General features: G+C 37.3%; 1 protein-coding gene across 1 annotated transcript in view; it reads right to left on the reverse strand.

The window, feature by feature from the left end:
* CDKAL1 (CDK5 regulatory subunit associated protein 1 like 1) overlaps positions 1 to 21451 on the reverse strand; it is a 377407-nt gene that overhangs the window by 89321 nt on the left and 266635 nt on the right. Inside the window, exon 12 of the mRNA XM_062514885.1 lies at positions 16623 to 16803. Coding sequence (XP_062370869.1) covers positions 16623 to 16803 — 181 coding nt within the window. The remainder of the gene's footprint in view (positions 1 to 16622; positions 16804 to 21451) is intronic.

Here is a 21451-nt window from a genome sequence, read left to right on the forward strand (position 1 = left end):
TTAGATGTAAAGGAAGTCAGTTTGAAGAATAATAATTTATTATTTGTCAATTTCTTTTGATGCTAATACTCTCACTGCCTTGATTGTGGAAAATTAATAGGTGATATGTCATTTAATGCCAAGGCAAAGGAAAAAACTCTTCTGTTCAGAGTATAATTCAAAGACAAATCCTGCTTGATCCAACTCCTACTGAATATAGTCAAAGAGCTTTCAGTGATTTCAGCTGATGTCAAATAGAATTTCTTGACTGTATCCTATGGAGGATGGGCAGGGTGAGGAGAAAAACATGCTTTGTCTTTATAGCAGGGATGAGTCACAAATCGGTTCAAAGTTTTATTATGTAAAAATTGATGTTTACTTATAGCTGGGGAAGGCAAAGCATTGCATGTTGGAAAATGTGTGAAGTAGAGGCAACTGCAAGAACTCCTTGCTTGTAGTCCATATCAGTGTCTTATTTAGCCATTGTTTCTGTGACAGTAGTTTTCCAGCTAAGCTGCAAAGATCTGTTTATGTTTCCAGCATTCTGGGAACTGAATTGACAGCTGCATGAACTGCAGCATTTATTTTAACTTCTGGAAACTATAGGGTAATTGAGTAATTTTTGATCATTGAACCATGAACGCAACATGAACCATGTATGTTCTTTCTTTACATAGTTTTTATTTTCACTGAAACACTAATCAACTTCCAATGACTTCTTTTCTGGTAGTACAGCTGTAGACAGTCAAAATACTTAAAATACAATAAAAATTATTTGGAGAAATGTGATAACAAATTTAAAAGAGATATGAAAATGATTACTAAAATATTGTTTGAAAAAACCTAGTTCAATGTAGCAACATGCAAGAAGAAGAAAAAAGCACTTGACTTTGGATTATGGAAACCCCACTAAACTTTCTAGGAAGAAAACCCTACAAAATCCAGAAAAAGTCCAAGTCTTGCTCATTGTTACTGAGGACTATTTCTCTTGTATTTATTTTGACTGTAATTACTTTAGTAACACTCAGTAAAACAATATGACAAAAAACCACCCAACTTTCACCCTCAGACTCTCACCAAAATGCTGGTTACACACTCAGCTAGATGAAGAGTGAAGATGGCTTCCCTTATACAACACACTGACACAGTCTTCAACTTTTTGTTATTATAGAAAATTATGGTTTCTTTCCTACCTTTCCACAAAATCTTTTTTTTTTTTTTTTTGTACAGAACAAAAACTCTCCTAACTGGGGAAATGCTGGTAATTCTTAACAAAGAAAAGCATGAAATGAAACTTCTCAAGATGAAGAAATGCCCCAAAATTCCCAGGATGCCCCATATGCTTAGCTGAGCTAAATCTAAACAGTATTTTACTGTTTTGTACAGAACCTGAATATACAGAGATAAAGATGTCATACGCACAGAGTTGAGGTTGCTTAGTGATAATTTCTGTCTTTCTACAACAAAAAGTGCACTTTAACTCAGATCTCTAAAAACCAGAAATATGTAGTATTTCAAAACACAGACACAGGACAAAGAATTCATGCTGCTCCAACGATAATCCCTTCAACACCTACAGCTGGCACGAGTCACCTGGTATAAATAATATTTTTTGACATAAAGAAGCAGCGTGGTTCACAGCTCACCTCTATGCAGTACAGAGCAGAAGGTAAAGTAGGCCTCTACATGTCTAGATGTTACTGGAGTAAAAACAGAGTCCAAAAACTCCTTCTTCCTTTATCTCCTCCAGTGGACTGTTTCAGTCCCTAAACTATCTATGTACACATATCTACTCAGAATTCCTTCCTTTAACATATCTTCACACCCCTACTTATGTTCCCTCATAGTGTAACATCCCTTTAAAGCATTCTTTGACCAATATAAAAAGTTTTCTTTCCAAGCTTTTTCTCTTCAATATTCTGATTCTCCAGTCCTTTGTTCTGTACCAATAAGGCTGCCAAAATCACATCTTAAAAGGCCACTCAAAAATCCTCTCTGAACTTAGGCAAATGTACTATATTATCATATTGTTCCACTTGCAGCAGCACTTCTGCTTTCAAACATGCTCACAGACCTACAGAGGATATATTCTAATTCTTTCTGAAAAAAATTCTATTTTCTTTCCAAATTATCATGAAAAGACCTTCCAGGATTTTGATAGCAACATCAGACTCATAGTTCATGCCTGTACTTCTCTCAGGCTTGCCATACAGTGATAGATAGTCCTTAGTTTGCAGCACTTAAAGAAACAAGTTCAGGGAGATAAATAGAGAGAGGAATTTGGATCTTATACTGATGTGAGCCACTAAAAAAATATATGCATATGACTGTAAAAACAAATTTTCAGTTTTCTGTTTTAAAAAGTTGTAGAAATACCACATTATATAGGAGATAAAAAGGAAATAATTTTTATATCTTTTGCAGGAAATGTATGTGAATATTTGATGTAGAACAAATTAAAATGCTGCTGCAGGACTGAGTTAAATACTGTAAAACCATGTATGTTTGTACACGTAAGTATGCCAGGATGGAAGGATTTCCCAAATAAAGCAATACTTTTCCTGAGTTATTTCAAGCTTGTTACTAAATGCACGTAAGTAATTAACTTCTTCTGAACAGACAGATAGTGTCCAAGATATTTATAAAAATAAGAACCAGAAACCAACATTAACTAATGACATTTCTTAGGACAGAGCACACAATGTTAGTAGAGAGGAAACAACACATTACCACAATTACATTATTTCCCCCATTCTGCAGGCAGATATGCAATGCAAGCAAGACACACTATGCTCCGTTTATTTCCTTTATCTCTCTCTCATTTTGCTGTGCCTCAGATTTTTGATTACTGGGATTTATTAAAGGGATACTGGTCAACTGATATGCATATTATAGGTTTAAGGTATACTAACAATAAAAGTTCCTTTGACAACAGTCTGGAACTGTACACCAATAAAACTGAGTTAGTGACCTTGGTGGTTTTACTCTTTTTCTCATGCATTGATTTTTAGCAATAATAAAACTTTTCACATGAACTACACAATGGATTATTATTCTACTTTTAATCACGAAATATCATGTAAAGAACAACAGAATGTGAAAAAATCAGCCAACTAACAAAAAAAAAACAAACAAAAAAAAACCAAACAACAAACCCTGTAGTACAGAAGGAATTTAAAACAGTTTAAAATATTATTGGCACAAGTAAACCAGCGTAGAATTTTGTGCTGACTACCTTAGAATTTTTATTTTTTGCAAATAATTGTGTGAAAACAGGGTAAAAGTAAGGGTATCCTAATAATAAATTAATATAATCAGAATATACTTTTGAAAAATAATTTTATAAACGGAATCATTATAACAAAAGCTAAACATTGTAGGCTCACACACTTATATTGCACTTAGCTCGTGATCCTCTTTTCATATTCAGGTGATAATTACCTGTCTTTCAGATGATTTTAATGCAGCCCAAAACTTGTTTGTTTTCTCTTCAAGCATGGTGTCATAGGTCAACAATGTTTATTGTGAAGGAGTACTACAATATCACGGAGGTATTTATATTATAGATTACTTAGAAGCTACTTAAATCAGATTTTTATCTTGGAATAAAAGGGACAAAATTACTCCCAAATGAAGGTACTACCGCTTTCCTTTAGACTCACTTTCAGTTTTATAAAGCCTATTTTCAACTTCAAAGTTCTTAATAATTCCAGCCTAATACTGTGACAGATCTGCAGATTCCAGCAGTTCCACTGGAAGTCTCAGCATCAATATACCGCCAGCAAAGTTATCTTGCCTTTGTTTTTTTGCTCCCATGATTTAAAATCATTCCAATATACAGGGCTGCCCTCAGTAACAAGAACATGTATCTGTTTCTGTTCAAATACTCTTCTTTCCTTCATGAGAACAGTGAGTAATAACATGTGTCAAGGCAATCAGATTAATGTATTTATTTCAGTTCTGTTCCCTCACTTACCAATCATCTCCCCCATTTCTCTTTTACATACTGCTGATCAGAATTAAAATAACATTTTATTTTGCCACAGGAACCTTATTTAATTTAGAGTTTATAAAGCATCCCACCCCCATCCTTGAGCATGCTAATGACCAACAGCAGTATCGAGTTTTTCTTTCAAACAAGTCTGGAAAACCACATTACCTTCTTCCGTAGTATCTAATGAATTTAAAGTCATATTAAACTTAGTGAGTCAAGGAAAAAATTAACTACAACTCTGATACATTTTTGAACAAAAATGAAGCAGCTTTGCAAGTATTTTCATAGTTTTCCTCTCCAGTATAACTGAAAGTACAGAGGCTCCAGAAGAACAGACACTCGCAAAACCCTGAGACTGAATCTTTCTCTTCTGAAACAGCACTTTGTAACATCTTTGTGTCATGGCATTCTCTGACTTCAGTAGCATCCATTTTCTGATCAGTAGAAAAGCTATGTCTTTCTTTTCCCTTATGTTACATCTGTGATCTCAAAACTACAAAGGCCTTGGGTAGCTCCAAACTCAGAATCCTAATAAATTAGAATGAAGCAGGTAGCACCCTACCCAAAGACACCCACTGGACTAACTTTAATCTCCACAGAATTACTTGGCAAAACACCAGAGAGGGAGATAGCAACTACTCAACCAAGGTACATTTAAAAGCCTTGCTTGGAGATTCAATCCATAAAGGCTTAAATCTCTGTACCTATAACCACAACAGAGATATGAGCCAAGCCACTGGAACCACTATGTTATCAAAGTTTGCAGATTGCTTTTTGGTCCGCAAAACAGCTTTTAAAAAAGTGATCAGAAACCACTGAACCATTCTCTTTGATCTCAGTTATTCAATACATCACCCTCTTAGAAATGATCCTGAAAAAAAAAAAAAACCACTGTGCCCTAGCCAGATTTCTTGATAAAATCATACCTGGTGCTCATTCTGCACTTGCATCCATGGCCTGTAAGGTCTGAAAGAACAGAAATGACAACACAGGCCTGACAAGTTCTCTGCTTCCTATCACTAACTCACCTCTACTGACATTACTCCTGACCTTCTGATCCTATCTATAATGAAGCATATGAAATAATTTGGGGACTTAGCTAGCCTTTTTTCACCTAACCTACCTGAATTACTATGTTAAAATAGACTCACTGTTCAACTTCAACTACAGACCCATACATATATCCAGCTTGCTTTAAGAAATAACTTTCTAATAATTTTAGATTCATACATGGAAAATATCATTTAGTGTATAATGTGTTACTCAGCAGTTCACCTCAACGTTACAAGACAGTGGACTTTTTTTTCCAGCTCCAATTAACAACAGAACTAGAGATTCATAATTCATATTTTGTATACTTTTTTTTCCACACAACAATTCTTAAATAAAAAATAGAGCATGGTTCCATGACTCCATGCAATGTGCTTATTGTCTAACAGAGCAAAATATATAAAACTTCACACAGCTTTACTGATCATTAATACTAGGGAATGATTGCAAACATTAAAAGAACACTGTCTTCAGGATTATAGCAACACAAATGATTATGGTTTAGTCTACTTTGCATTTTATGTGGATATTCTGATTTATGGAACATTACGGATATTTTCAGAAAACAGCATAGGATCTTCATAAGAACACCTGTCAACCTATCTGAAAATAATTTGTTGCAGGATACATTTTTAATTAAATCATGTTCATTGCAATTTCATCCCTCTTACCTCCCATATATTAGCTATGCAATACATAGTCAATACACTTCAAACTCATATATTTTACAAATACTGCTGAATTTTATTCCTTCTGGTAAATTTGAGATATTTTAATTTGCCTTATGATTAATGCTTGTTATTCCTGTCACTCATTATTAGAGAGACAAGCAATCACAAATCGTGCGAAATTTAACAAGGGAAAAGCTCTGGATTCTGCACCTGGGTTGTGGCAAACCTCGAAGTATGGACAGACTGAAGAATGAAATGTTAGAAAGCAGCACCACAGAAATGGTCCTGGGGGTCCTGATCCATGGCAAGTTGACCATGCACCAGCAATGCCCTGGCAGCCAGGAGGGCATCAGGCACAGCATGGCCAGCTGGGCAAGGGAGGGGATTGTCCTGTTCTGCTCTGCACTGGGGTGGCCTCACCCCGGTGAGTGCTTGGAACAGTTTTGGGTGCCACAATATAAAAAAAAGACATTAAACTGCTAGAGAGTGTCCAAAGGAGGGCAGTGAAGATGGTGAAGGGCTTTGAGGGGAAACAGTATGAGGAGTGGCTGAGGTCACTTGGTGTGTTCAGCCTGGAGGAGACCAAGGGGAGACCTCATTGCAGTCTATGACTTCCTCACAAAGGGAAGAGGAGGGGCAGGCACTGCTCTCTTCACTCTGATGACCGGAGATAGAACTCGAAGAAAGAGCATGAAGTTGAGGCAAGGAAGGTTTGGGTTGGATATCAGGAAAAGGTTCTTCACCCTTTCACCCCAGAGGGTGGTTGGGCACTGGAACAGGCTCCCCAGAGAAGTGGTCAGAGCACCAAGACTGACAGAGTTCAAGAAGCATTTGGACAATGCTCTCAGGCACTGGGTGTGATTCTTGCGATGTCCTGCATAGGGCCAGGAGTTGGACTCAATAATCTTCCAACTCAGGATATTCTACAATTCTATGATTCTGTAAATGATGCAAAATTTATTCTGAAGTCTTTTCTAAAGTAATTCTTAATTTCAGAAAAAGCCTTCACCACTTGTTCATTTTGGGGGTCCATAAATTTGGTACAGTTTGTAAAATGCTCTGTCTCACTTCTGATAGATTTTTATATCTGAAATTAATGTAGAAATTTTACAGTCTTTATGAAGTGGGTATTTCCTAAGGATGCCACTATAACTGATTAGGAAGACCGCTTAGGTCAAAAACAATTTGTAGAACAAAATATCTAGCAGAATCTTGGCCTGGGGTATCAGCCATATTTCAAATCAGTTTGACACTAAATCAGAAATAAAGTGATTGGTCACGAGGGATAGACTGTTTTTGAATATGTATAGTTATTGCAGCCAGTTACACAATAATATAAACCAGAATGAACTGCAAACTACATCTTAGCAATGAACTGTAATTTTAAAATACCATGTATCTGTATCTATGGATATGTTAAACCCAGAGCATACATAATCCCGGGACAGACCTGTCTACACGGCACTCTTTTCCTTTCCATGATCTGGTGAGGTATCTGTGTGCTGTAGCACACACAAGCAGCCTTGAAAGTACCAAGTTTTCCAGCCTTCCAAGAAGAACAGAAAGAGAAATGCTGGAGAGGGTATAGTGTGGTACAAACCGTGAGGTGCAGTGCTCCAGTGCTTGCTGTGTGGGAGACCACACGTGTACCTGCAACACACGGATTCACCAGACACACAAAACTGCTCTCACTGTTTTAGCTTCATCTATTATTCAGTCCTGCACCCTACTTCCAGGTTTTCAGGAATTCCAGGTTCCAAGATTTTTAGCCCAATGACCAGAGGTGCAGGTGCAGCAATGAAAACAGTGGAAGATAAGAGTTCCAAAGCACTCACTGACTCGATCGACTGTGACAGCTTTGAGGGAGTGTACTTGGATTATCAGACAGATGAAGTTCAAGAAAGGGTCACCAAGAACCCACCTCAGGATATTTCAGTGTCCTTTCCTTCCAAAGCACTTTGTATGGGCCATCATAAATGTTATATTATTTGTAAATGATGGACAAGCTCCATAATATAAAATTGCTGTCTGTGTTAGGTCACAAACACCTAAACCACATTCTCATTTGAAGAAGTCTGCAATTTTGAAAATTTTTGGTTCTGATGCCTATATCCAGTTTCAGGGAAAAAGTTATTATTAATTACTACATCTGCTAGCACTGTTTTAGTTCTGAGCAGTCTTGCTTATAAAGTGAATTAAAATTCCAAATTAAAAAAACAGATTTTTCCAGTTTTACATAAGTTACTTAAATGTAATTTAAGCAAAACTTACAAAAAAGGCATGGTTAAGACTTCTTCTATGGTTCCTCCACTTCATTATGAGCCAATGAACAGGGCAGAAGAATGAAGAGGAGACTGGAGATAAAACTGTTTTCTCTCTTAAAATCAAAGGCTACTCTACCTTATATTTGAGACTATCTTCCTTTCCTACTATTCAGCACAGGCGTGTGTTGAGCTCAAAATTCCTGATGCTATTTCAGCTTCCTTGAAACTAAAAATCTCAGAATTCCACCAGGGTTTTAAGACAGACTTACAGGGGAAGGAGGATGGTAATGAATCCTCATGGCCATTACAGATCTTGGAGGGCTACACTTTCCAAAACTATTATTTTATACATCATATGTTCTGCACATGGCTGCAAGCATCAGTCCACAAAGATACATGATGTTAACAGCAATTTCATAACTCTTACAAATTCTGTAACTATTTCTGGTCTGACAATGCAGTTTAGGAAGAACTCCACCTCTTTCTCCATATGTACATTCTCCATATATCATTTTCTAATTCTTTTTCTTAACAATGTGGTCTAGATTGAACCCATACTTGTACTTTAAGATGCTCGAATTTTCAACTTGGATTTGTATAAAGATTATGAGTAAGCTGCTGGTAATTTTCATTCTAACCAGTTTCTGCTGTAAAAAAAAAAAAAAAAAAAAAAGAACAACAAAATTTAAAAATGTAAAGCACCAATTAAGTTGATTTCCTCAGTGTATTTCCAATCTAGCTTTGAATTTTGACTTGTTTTCTCAAGGAGCACAATTTTGCTCTTTGAAAGCACAAGACTTCTATTTTATATCAGTGTAAGATTTAAGAGCCACAGCTCCAGGCTAGAGTAAAAATACTTTTGTCCTTTCTCAGAGGTCTGACTCTGCACTGTCCAGCTGTTACCATGCAATTTAGCTCATTCCCCAGATTCAGCTATGAACGGAATTTTCAGCAGCTCCATAGGCAGATCATTTATAGCTCTCAAGAAGGGTCCAACCTATTTCAAAACCTACCAGCTCAACTGCCTCCCACAACAACAAAAACAGATTTTCATTTCAGCGCCTGGTCAAATAAAGTGGTTTGAGCTTGAGCAGATTCTAGCCCTAAAATAAAATGGTCTTTAAACATTTGTAAAATTCTGTTAAGTAGTTTTATCTAACCACAAAACCCCTATTCACAGGTAATTACATTCATTTGAATTTGTTGCGAAAACTCTTAAGTTCTGGATACATGCTGAATGGTGAGCACTGGGGTAGATTTAAAGATACAGCATAAAAGTAGTCAAATAGCAGTTTTGGCCATCTCTAAAACAGAGGAAAGGAGGAACCAGCTCCATAGCTCAACCAGTTTATACAGTTCCTAAAACAAAAACAAACAAAGCCCCAAAACCAAACCAACTAACAAAACAACAACAAAAAACCCCAAGAAACAAACGGGGGGAAATAATGCAAAACTATTTCTAATCAACTAGAAGGTAACAAAAGGAACCAACATTGATATGGCACTAACCAACAGACACACCAATCAAAATAAAACCCATCAAAGAATAGGTTTATGGATGAGAGAATTCATATCTATCTATGAATTGTGGGGCTTTCTGCAGTACCTCACATGTTCTCATAAAAATAATAAGGGAACATGATGTAAATAAAACTATTAGAAAGCAGCTTGCTGGAAAATGTTAACTTGGAATACTACAATAGTTCAGTGAAAAATATGAAGAATTATTTATTTTTCTTCCTTCATGGTCTACATTTCCCTTCACCCTTCACATTTTTAACTCCCTGGTCATGAGACTATTCACTCAGGTCTTTACTCTAGCAGAGTATCAAACAGCAAATAAAAATGCACTGCTGAAAAACAAACTGTAGTACAGAGGTTTAGCAGCCAAACACAGACAATTAATCGGTCTTGGCTTCTCTTACACACGAAGAACATTCTGCATGTTACACCATGCATTATTGCATGTGCTGGGGAGAGGAGATGTGTGTCAGGGGCCAAGAACCATTGATTCACCAGAAGCAATCACCATGGCTGCATCCAACTCCTGGGGCATGTAATGCCACCCAGTCACAGTGCTTAACAGGGGAGCTGATGGTCAGTGAGGACAGACTGAAATAACAGTATTGCTGAATAAGGGGCATGTTTCTTTTTCTACTCACTTTTATTTCCTTTATTCCACAGCATTCCTCTTTAATTTTAGAAGAATATCCCTACATAATCCCATTGCACGATCTTTGTTTAGCCACCATTAACTTGACGCAAGAAGCGTAATTGATTCTGCTATGTCTGTGAGAATTAGAAACAAGATGGTACCTTCCTTTCTGGGCATTTAAATCACATTAACTAATCAAGGCCACCCAAAGCTGCACTCTCTCAACCTTCAAGTGCTTAACAGTGCCATTGGCTGTGTCATGCATCACAGAGAACGTGAAACTTTATCAAGTTATTTCTAAATCCACATTGGACAGCAAATGAATTCTTTCCTTGCTTTAACTCTGACGTGGCCTCCCCAGGAACCTTGTTCCCTATCACTACCCACTGAAGTCTGAAACGTTTCCTCAAAGGCAAGAGTGGTCCTCAATTGTCATCTTCCCTCACTATCTGCTCAGCAGGTAGCTTACCAGCCTTTTCTTTGATGGGACACTTGTGCTCCTTTCCTTTAGAGCTCTGAACATGGCTAAAGATGTCCCTTGCACAAGCAATGACATTGCATTTGCTGGCCAGCTACCTGAAGTTAAAAAATGCTGAAGCAGAGGACAGTTAATATTGCATGATGCAGGAGTGGTTATTTTTCAGTGAGGCTGGGACAGTTTGGCACCATTTGCATAATCATGTATTTTGAATAGGTAAGAGTATGTGAATTTCCACAGAAGATTCAGCTATTTGTGTGCAGAGATTCAGAACTACAAAACCTATATCCATCCATCCATCCATCCATCCATCCATCCATCCATCCATCCATCCATCCATCCATCCATCCATCCAGCAAAGGAGGAATTAAACATCATATTTTATCTACCGGCACTCAAGAATGCCTATTTCTAGTGCCTTGCAGAATTCTAATCAAAGAGAGATACAGTGGACCTGCAGCCACTCAGTTATGAAAGGGCATCATGAAACTCCTTGGAGACCTCCTAGAGGGAAGTAAAAGCAAAGCAGTCCAAGAAAAATAACTAGCCACTACAGAATAAAGGCCACAAAATTTCTGCTCCCACAGAGAAGATAAAATACAACTTGTCTGGCAGACAACACTGACGTGTATATTGTACTATGCTATCCTTATGGAAAGAAAGTGCATTATGTCCTGCTCCTGTAATTGGGAATTATGGGAACAGATCTGAGTGATGGTTTGATTAAATGGAGTGGGATACAAGGTCTGATCACTGATATTTACTTCTCTTAAGAATAGTGAGTGTACTAACAGTGTGTTAGTTTTGTAACTCTTCAGGGTGACTGAGCAGCTGCAGCAGCTGCCTCTGGCCAGCTCTGTACACTCAGCATGATGCCACATGGTATGGAATATCCCTTTGGCCATCTTGGGGCAACTGTCCCAGCTGTGCATCCTCCCAGCTTCTTGTGGCCCTCCAGCCTTCTTGCTGGCAGGGCATGAGAAGCTGCGAAGTCCTTGACTTGCCATAAACACTACTTAGTAACAACTAGAAATATCATATAGTGGTATCAACACGATTCTCATATTAAATCCAAAACACAGCACCATACCAGCTACTAGGAAGAAAAGTAACTCTATTCCAGCCAAAACCAGGGCAGTTACGAAGTCTGTAAATTGGTTATTCCCATCAGTGTAGTAAGCATGGTGCTTAATACAACTAAAACAAAGACAAAAAATTAATGAGGCTCTTCAGGGGAATTAAAGGAAACGTTCAATAGTTGACTGAAAAAATTTTCTAGCTAGAAGCAACATAATTATCTGGTGATATAAAGAAAGAGAGAAGAGAAAGTAAATATATAACTGAAACCACATTTCTTACACTATTAAAAATATATACAGAAAAAATAGAATCCACATTGCAGCTGATAGCAGTGTAATCATGAAACTGCAGTCATATTACTGCTCTCAAAACAGCTGCCATCTCCTATTCTCAGAAGAGATGAACCTAATTCTACCTTGTTATGATCCTTATTTTCAAAATGGGTATTTCCTCATGTAATTTCCAAGTGATGGGAGTCAAGTTGATCCTGAGATGATAATTTCCCCTAATGTTTCAGAAATTGTGATGGACCCAATCATGAGGACAGAAAAAAACCAAACTTACAGGTCTCCACATGAGTAATAGCTGCCTTGAAAAAACAAAGACCTGAGAAATGATAAAAAATGTAAGCTAATACACAATCTTAATGTTAGAGAAAAGAAGTAAATTTCACACTTACAATTATTCTGATCCTTTGCAATGCAGCTAGAGTTCCCTACCAGACACAACAGAGTCATTATCTCTTACATTGCTTATTATTAGTTTAACTAGAATCTGTAATTTGAGTTATGCAGTTATCAGCACTATTGCGTTTACAAGCCAACACACTTAGGAAATGGAGAAATTCAGATACATAATAGCAATAATAGCAGCAATAACAATACACAAGGTAGCATTTCATCATTAACAGACTTGGCAGTGAGAATTTTCTGCCCACTGGACATAAGGAGCATCCAGCCTCATCTCTGAAACAGTGCATTTAGCAGAAGATGGATAAAATGGAGGAAAAGGAAAGTAAAAAAATTGGGTAGCATTTAAGTTCTGGACAACATCTTGGCTCACTTTCCATGCACATGAATGGAATGACTCAGCATTTACTGTAATTGATTATTGAAAACAAAAAAAATCATGCCTAGGTTTAATTTTTCTCTAAACTGGAGAGAGTATTTATGGTAAGCGCAATTTCATTGATGGTTATGAAATGATGAGACCATTCAGACAGATGTCTGATTCTCCATGGACATTATTTTTCTCCAGGAGAAATAAGAAAGGCCTGCAGCCTTAGCTGTCTTTTCTGAATTTATGGTGGCAGAACTGTCCATCTGGATTAGTGTCAACTACCCTTTTAGCAAAATATTGGTGCCTGTAAGGCTTTCAGTGATAAATTATCTATGTGAAGGGATGGCTCCATGTTGACCTACTGATTGTTTTTTCTACTAAGATAAGCTCAAATGAGGATTTTCTCCCAAAAGGCAACTATATTTAAGATGATAAAAACAAATCCACTAAAAATATACAAGCACTAAATATTACTATGGTTCATACTCTACAGATTGCCTGTAGAAGTGGCAAGGTCTTCCAAAAAGAGCTAATCTAAAAGGAAGTGACGTTACAAGTATGTTATTATTACTTGGGCAGAATCACCAAAGCCATCTTGAATCAGAGTTGCTGAAGAGGAACTCACTGGAGTGGAGCAGTTTGCAACTGGCCATGGATTTGTCCATTGAAAAAGTATTTAAAAACTGAAATAACATAGCAAATACATTCAGTCTTCTGAAAAAAAACCAAAAAACAACAAACAAACAAAAAAAAATCATGGCTGTCAAAAAATGTGCTCACTGATTCATCATCTGTTCTTAAACAGTACAGACAAATGATTTTCCATAAAGAAATGGTACCAAGAGATCCACTGCAGAGTGTACTGTTATGAACATCCTGTGGAAGCACCAAGCTCACAGGTTCAGACTGGTGATCCAGTGCACACTGAGATACTTGCACAAGACTAGCTGTATGGCACTGCATGTGCTATTCCTTACCCAATGCAAATGCAATAAAATGAATTCATTAATGTGGATAATATTTCATTAAAGGATGAAAGGGTCAGTGCACATAATGTGGATGGTTGTGTGCTATTTCCTTCTCCTAGCAGAGAAACGTAAGTTATTACTCTAAGCAAGGAATGACAAATTAAATGCCTGTCCATTTCTGGTAATGCAGGAAAGACCATCAGCTGCTGTATAGAAGTAATGTGAATATAAAACAGGAGATTAGCACAAGCTCTTCCTGCTCTGTTTGACTAGTTGCTCTCTATTTCTACTAAGAGATAAAAGAACAAAGGATCTCATAACACAGGATTTTTGAAGGACTACAGGGGGAAAAAAAAGAAAAAAGAGAAACAAAATCTATTAATTACAGATTTTCATCAGCCCTGGATTAGAGGCTCCATCTTCTTTGAAGGTTCTAATTCACTGACAGCAATAAGTACTAGTGCTACAAATAAGAAGAAAGAATGTAAAACTGGGTTAAATTGACAATTACCGTTTTCCAAGTAATACTTCTAACTACAGAACAGCTAATGTTCTTTTAATAATTTATCTCTTTGCAGACTGTCTTCCCATAAGCACCCGGTTAAACAGAAGTTAAATTAACTTAAGTACTCTGCACTTCCCATGAAAATAGCATGCTTAAGAACTTGTGCACAGGAATACAAACCTGAAACACAAATCAATGTTTTAATTTTTAAACTTCCTACCTTCCAAAAATTACATTTCTGAACTTTTTTCATTTATCAAAGTATTCAAAAAGCATTCAAGACAGAGACAAACAATGCAACCGTGTGAGTTGGTTACACTAAGAAGACTACTTCAACAGCAGGTATTTATATTTGAAAACTTACAATTTTCCATTATGAGGTAGTCTATAATAAATGAATAGTCATTGCTCAAGCTGCACTACACTAAACAATAAACTGAAAAAGCCACATATAATCTCAATTTATGTCTCCAGCAGCTGACATATCCTATGGAATTCATCTTGTATACTGAGAGTAAACAGAGATACTTTGTTTAGCTTTCAGATAAAAAAGTAAGGGGATACAGGTCTCAATATATTGTTTTGACACCGTGTTGATGTACCAGGATACATAAATTGAAATAAATAGGTTTTTATTTAAATTGATTTACATTGCTGGCTGACTTTCACTCTTACATTGAAAGAAAATATAAATGTTATTTATGCCCATAAAAATGATACAATAATGAGTTGAATTCCTACAGGCCTCAATCCTGTTTTGAGATTCAGATTACAAAAATAACAAATTCAATTTTTTTGAGATAAATCAAACCATGACTTCTGATATGATTGCTGTTATTATTGCTTATAAATAGCTATTTATATCAAGCAAAATACAGTCAATTGCCATGTACCTTCTATATAAAAACAGGCTGAAATTAAGGATGAGAATGTTGGGAGTTAGAAAGTGCTGAGGGAGGGAGGGAGGGAGGAAGGCAGGAAGGAAGGCAGGAAGGAAGGCAGGAAGAAAGGAAGGAAGGAAGGAAGGAAGGAAGGAAGGAAGGAAGGAAGGAAGGAAGGAAGGAAGGAAGGAAGGAAGGATTGATTCCAGGAAGGATTCCAGGAAGGAAGGAAGGAAGGAAGGAAGGAAGGAAGGATTGATTCCAGGAAGGATTCCAGGAAGGATTCCAGGAAGGATTCCAGGAAGGAAGGAAGGAAGGATTGATTCCAGGAAGGATTCCAGGAAGGAAGGAAGGAAGGAAGGAAGGATTGATTCCAGGAAGGATTCCAGGAAGGAAGGAAGGAAGGAAGGAAGGAAGGAAGGAAGGAAGGATTGATTCCAGGAAGGATTCCAGGAAGGAAGGAAGGAAGGAAGGAAGGAAGGAAGGAAGGATTGATTCCAGGAAGGAAGGAAGGAAGGAAGGAAGGAAGGAAGGAAGGAAGGAAGGATTGATTCCAGGAAGGATTCCAGGAAGGAAGGAAGGAAGGAAGGAAGGAAGGAAGGAAGGATTGATTCCAGGAAGGATTCCAGGAAGGATTCCAGGAAGGAAGGAAGGAAGGAAGGAAGGATTGATTCCAGGAAGGATTCCAGGAAGGAAGGATTCCAGGAAGGAAGGATTCCAGGAAGGAAGGATTCCAGGAAGGAAGGAAGGAAGGAAGGAAGGAAGGAAGGAAGGAAGGAAGGAAGGAAGGAAGGATTGATTCCAGGAAGGATTCCAGGAAGGAAGGAAGGAAGGAAGGAAGGAAGGAAGGAAGGATTGATTCCAGGAAGGATTCCAGGAAGGAAGGAAGGAAGGAAGGAAGGAAGGAAGGATTGATTCCAGGAAGGATTCCAGGAAGGATTCCAGGAAGGATTCCAGGAAGGAAGGAAGGAAGGATGGATTGATTCCAGGAAGGATTCCAGGAAGGATTCCAGGAAGGATTCCAGGAAGGAAGGAAGGAAGGAAGGAAGGAAGGAAGGTTAGATGCAATTTTATTAAGGGCCTTTAACCTGCAGGTGGAAGGAAATAAATGAGCAGTGCATAAGGAGAGTCTCAAGAAGAAGTGGCCTGTAAATTTAATAATTAACAAATAAATCACAGACTGATATCGTTATTAATACTTTGCATAATTATTCACAATAAGCTTGAGAATGCTGGAGTCACAGAAGACTTAAAACGGAAAAAAATTATTATGTGTAATCAATCAGCTACTACTCTTGGCAGTCATTCACCCCAAACTTGTTAGAAAGCAGACTAGATCTTCAGTATAACCATTGCATTACCCTTCCTCACAATCTGAACAGTCATTTATATATGAAAATACATTCAGTGGTCTAGCTACATCATTTCCCTTACTGGACTGAAAAAATCCTTCATTTGAATGTGACACAGTTCTGCAGAAAATATACATTTTCATGTACATGCTTTATGTATTAAAGATATCTGAAAATGGATCTTACCACCACAGCTGGAACTTGAGGCATTTTTGCAGCTGGGGTTCCTGGACGTGGGTAGAACTGATTAATAAACAAGCTTGGAAACCTGTACAGTTCTACAAGTTTCATAGTTTCTTGAAAATCTTCATCTGTCTCTCCTGGAAAACCACAAATGATGTCTGTAGCAATTGTTATTCCAGGCACTCTGTAAAGGAAGTAGAAAGAAACACTTAACTGAGGACATGCAGAAGTCTTGCTTTCTTAAAAGCTAGTGTACATAGATGTATAACCTTCAACTTTATCTACAGAAATTGAAACCTACAAGGATCTTGTGGGGGAAAAAAGGGATTTTAACATCATTGCTCAGTAATTAGAAATGCATCTGGTGCTCAGCCAAGAACACAAGTAATAGAAGATATCACAGCAAATACTGGATTAGGATTGTGACAGAAGAGTGAAAACATCTGGATCAACTCTTTTTAAAATCAAAATTAGTGGTAATCAGCACATCTCACTATTTCTTGAATTCTGATAGCTTAATCCATAAAATGTAAACCTTTTGAGACTCAGTCACTAGAAAATGTCAAATATTTAATGTTTTATAACGCTGCTATCAAAGAAGAACAGGGTATCTGAAAGAGGGGAGTGTCATGTCATATCACCTAGTGAATATGAACAAAACTGGCTTAGGAGACAAAAATACATCTTTAGTCACAAGTTCATTTTTAACTCAGTATTCTTAAACATCAGCCTATACCTTGCTTTAAAAGAAAAACAAAATACTTGAGTTCACAAATGCACAGGCAGTGTGTTCTCTTGTTTTTTAAGCAAGATCAACTGCTCCCCTGGACCGGGGATGCAGAACCCTTACACACATGAGGTTAAGGCAGCACAGCTGACAGAGACAGCCCACAGACACAGAAGGATGCAGAGAAGAGGATGAAGTTAGGGGGCTTCAGCTGAAATTGTGCCACTGTCACAGTCTTGGACATGGTGGGAACATGACATGCATGAACACTTTCCCAGTAGATACTGGAGCAGCCGTCCAGGCTTGCACCCAGACTGAGCTTTGTGTACAGTGGGAATAATGACAGGCATCCTCTGGATGAAACAAACACATAGTGCTCAGTGCTCCCTCCTGACACAGATGGAACTGTTTCCACAATGCAGAGTTCACCCCACACTGCCAATAACAATGATAAACTGGAGAAAATACGACTTATGGAGAAAAGTAAGAACCCTATACAAATATCGGTGGTATCTAACTTGGAACTGGCCCTATTTCAAGCAGGGGGAATAGATGAGATGTCCTCCAGAGGTCCCTTCCAATCTAATTAATTCTACAGTTCTTATGTAGGTGACAGGCAAGGGAACAGCTGAGAGAGATTGTTGTAGGGGTGAATGGAATAAAGACAACTGTCACAAGCAAAGTTCACACTTGAGGTTAAGAAGGGGTCTCCAAGACTGTCTCTAACCTAAAGAAATGGATGGAAGGTTTCTCTTCCCCTCATCCAGTTAAGACAATGCAGAACTCTGAACCTTAGCGCAAGTAATCCAAATTACACTTATAAAGCATTCAAATAGCCAAAGAAAACTATAACTTCTTATTAGACACTACATCCCCTCAGGAAAAAAAAAAAATGCCGTGGCTACAGTGAGTGAAGAAACTTGATTTTGAATACTGAAAGAAAAACTTCCTGAAACAATGAGTTCTACTGGAAAAGGAAAACCTGTTGGCAAAAAACCCCGAGAAAGGGAAGCAGAGAATGCTGCTCTTAGTAATTTGACTAAGTGCAATATTAGACCATAGCTTATGTTCACCACAACAGCCTTCAGACAAGTTGCATGTGTTAGTAAACATATTTTGTGAATTTTTTTTCCTAAAAAGTTTTTTTCTTCAAGTACTGGCAATGAGATTATATTAACGAGAATGCCTTGCCCTTCTTTTAACATGTGTCTGGATATATTGGTAGCAGCATAAGTATTTATCAGATATTATAAGAATCTTCTTCCACCTTTTCCTTGGGAAAAATCCCCAGCAAAGAAACCATATTCTATCAATTCCTTCTTGAGTTCATGAATTCAGACTCCATTATCTGAGCTGAGGTTAAAAGATGGCATTTGAACGACAAATCAAAACCAGTATAAAACTGAACATTCTCAAGGACTTGATCCAACAGCCCTAAGTGGGAAACACAAGCTGGATATTGTGCAGAAGAGCAGAAATCCCCAGAGCTGACTGCTCAACACCCTCAGTTACCATTGCCTTCTTAAGACTGACAAACACCAAGATAGGAACTTCTGTTTGATTCCAAGTAACAATAAAATTCCTTATCTTTAAGGACTGAGTGAAGAGAGCAGCACCGTATCCTGCAACATGATTTTTTGTTCATACCACAAATATTTTGTGCAGCAGTAGAAATCTCATGGAAGAAAAAGTACATTACTTTATAAACCAATGCCAGGTAACATCAGCTGCCATTTCTCAGAACATGAACAGAACATTCATTACATTTGACAAAACGATTATAATGAAGTTATTTTATCCATTTTAATGACACTATTGGCAACAGTCAAAGCATTTATTACCAATGGTAGTAGTAATACCATACTTTATAAAGGCCTGGTTGTTACTATAGCAACATGAATTATAAGGTCCAATCAAGCTAGATACAATAAAATATGCTCTTTTTCTCCATAACACCAGTTGTCATTCAGTTAAAAGGAAATTACATATTTTAAAAATTCATAAACTCTACAAATGTCTGAACTCCATTTGCTGATAAGGTGTTAATTATCTTAGTAATTAGATTTCTTCCTGGATGGAATTATTACACACAAAGAAAAGCCTGGGTACAAAAAGGACCATGGTGTATTCAGCAACAGCAATTAATTACAGTTCAATCCAGTGTAACTGCCTAAAATATGACATTGCATAGTGCATTTTTATATCACTGCTGATTATGTTGTTTAACAAGCAGTTTTAAAAGGGGAGGAAAGCATGAGATTTCACTCAAAATAAAATCCAAAATGACAAAAATCAAGCTCTTAAAGACTTCTCAGAGCAGTGATGAACAAAAATATGTACGATTAGTTCCACATGTTAGGCAATTTCTTAATGAAAAAAAGAGGGGAAAAGATATAATTATGGAAAAATATAAAACATACACACACTTGAAAATTAAAGTGACCTTTTCTCCGACAGCCTGAAAGAAAGCAGCACAAAATTCTTTATTACTTAGATTCAGATGATGTTTAAGAATTGCTCCATCTATGAATACGATCCAAAATCACATAATAACAAGTTCTTGTGCATCAGCCAATATTATTATTTTTTTACACCAAATGCTGCCTATCTATTCATTCTGAAGCAAACTAAGAAAAAAAAACTACTGAACATCCTCTACAAAAAACTACATGAACACATTTATAGTTAGTCTAACTATTCAGTTTCCACAAACGCTTTTTAGGATGTAGGAGAGAAGCTCTACAACATGTTGAGTCTCCATTGGGATGTTTTACAATAAAACTGTAGAATTTCAAAAAAGATGAATCAGAGGAATAATTAATGCCATGTATAAGATAAAACAGCCTAACATACTTAGAGTTCCTGAATATTCTCTCCTCTATGTCCCTCTACATATATAAATCCCTTCCATCTACTCAAGCAGACTGATTTGCCATTCTGAACTGTACCAGCAATGTGACCCCCAGCATCCTGGGCAATTCTGACCATCCAAAAAGAAGCAACTACCTCATATTTTAGTGTGATTCTGTAAGGACCAACATATTCATGAACAGGAGCTGGCAGCACAGGTATCCAAACCCCACAGAAAGGAAGAAAAAGGTGAGTTTGAAAGAATACAGAAGGAAAGCAACATCTTACCCTCTGCCTAAAGAGGAACCAAGTCAGCCTCTGGGGTCAGAGAAAAAAAGTCAGACCCAAGGAATTGACTGATGCCTAGCAGTCATCATGGACAAGTGACTTAGGAAAAAGATAAAAGGGATAAAAGCTGCAAAAAAAAAAAAAACCAACAGTAAAACCACTCCCCCACCCCATCCCACTCCCATTTTCACAGAGCAGTATTTCTAAGAAAAGAAGCAGCAAAATTGTGAAAATTTCTAGGATTCACTTGTTACATGGATGATTTAATGTGGTTTTAGGTACGGAAAACACTTCCTTTAGCAATAACCATTACAAACCAAATCCACGCTAAGGAAGAAATTACGTAAAGGAGCTAAAATTATCACCTTCAGCTACTCACATGACCACTTGAAATTCTTTTGCATGATCACATATTCTTCCCACTTCCATTTCAGCAATTAACACTTAAATCCAGAAATTACTTAAAGCCACCAACTTTCTCTTAAATAAGACCAGCTACCTCCACCCCTTACAGTCTAACAAAATACTGGATTAGAATAAATAGCAATATGAATAAAAACTTCACCCTGCTTCTCTCTTGGCTATATGGAGATTAACCTGAGGATTAAGCCATGGAAAAATCCCCACACTCTCAGAAAGGAGTTCAGCCTGTTTCTGTTCTGAAATCCTCCAGCACTTCTCTCTCTCTCTGTCCATGGACTATGAATGCAGCACAGGACAATATACTCCTAAGTTAAATGTCTGGAGTTGGGGGACTAAGCCTGAACATAATTTCTGAAGCAGAGGGTTCTCCATCCTTTCCCACTTGTGATTTACCCTAAATTATAAAATGGATGAACAGGCATCTAATAAATGGGTATCTACTGAAAATGTTTTTCTTAGTAACCTATTCCATATGTGTTTAAAAGGAGTCCAGGATCTGTGAGTTCAGAACTTCTGTGTCAGAAAAACAAGTTCTTTTGAACCC

The sequence above is a fragment of the Cinclus cinclus genome, chromosome 1 (assembly GCF_963662255.1).
Source record: "Cinclus cinclus chromosome 1, bCinCin1.1, whole genome shotgun sequence".
NCBI classification, from domain to species: Eukaryota; Metazoa; Chordata; class Aves; order Passeriformes; family Cinclidae; genus Cinclus; species Cinclus cinclus.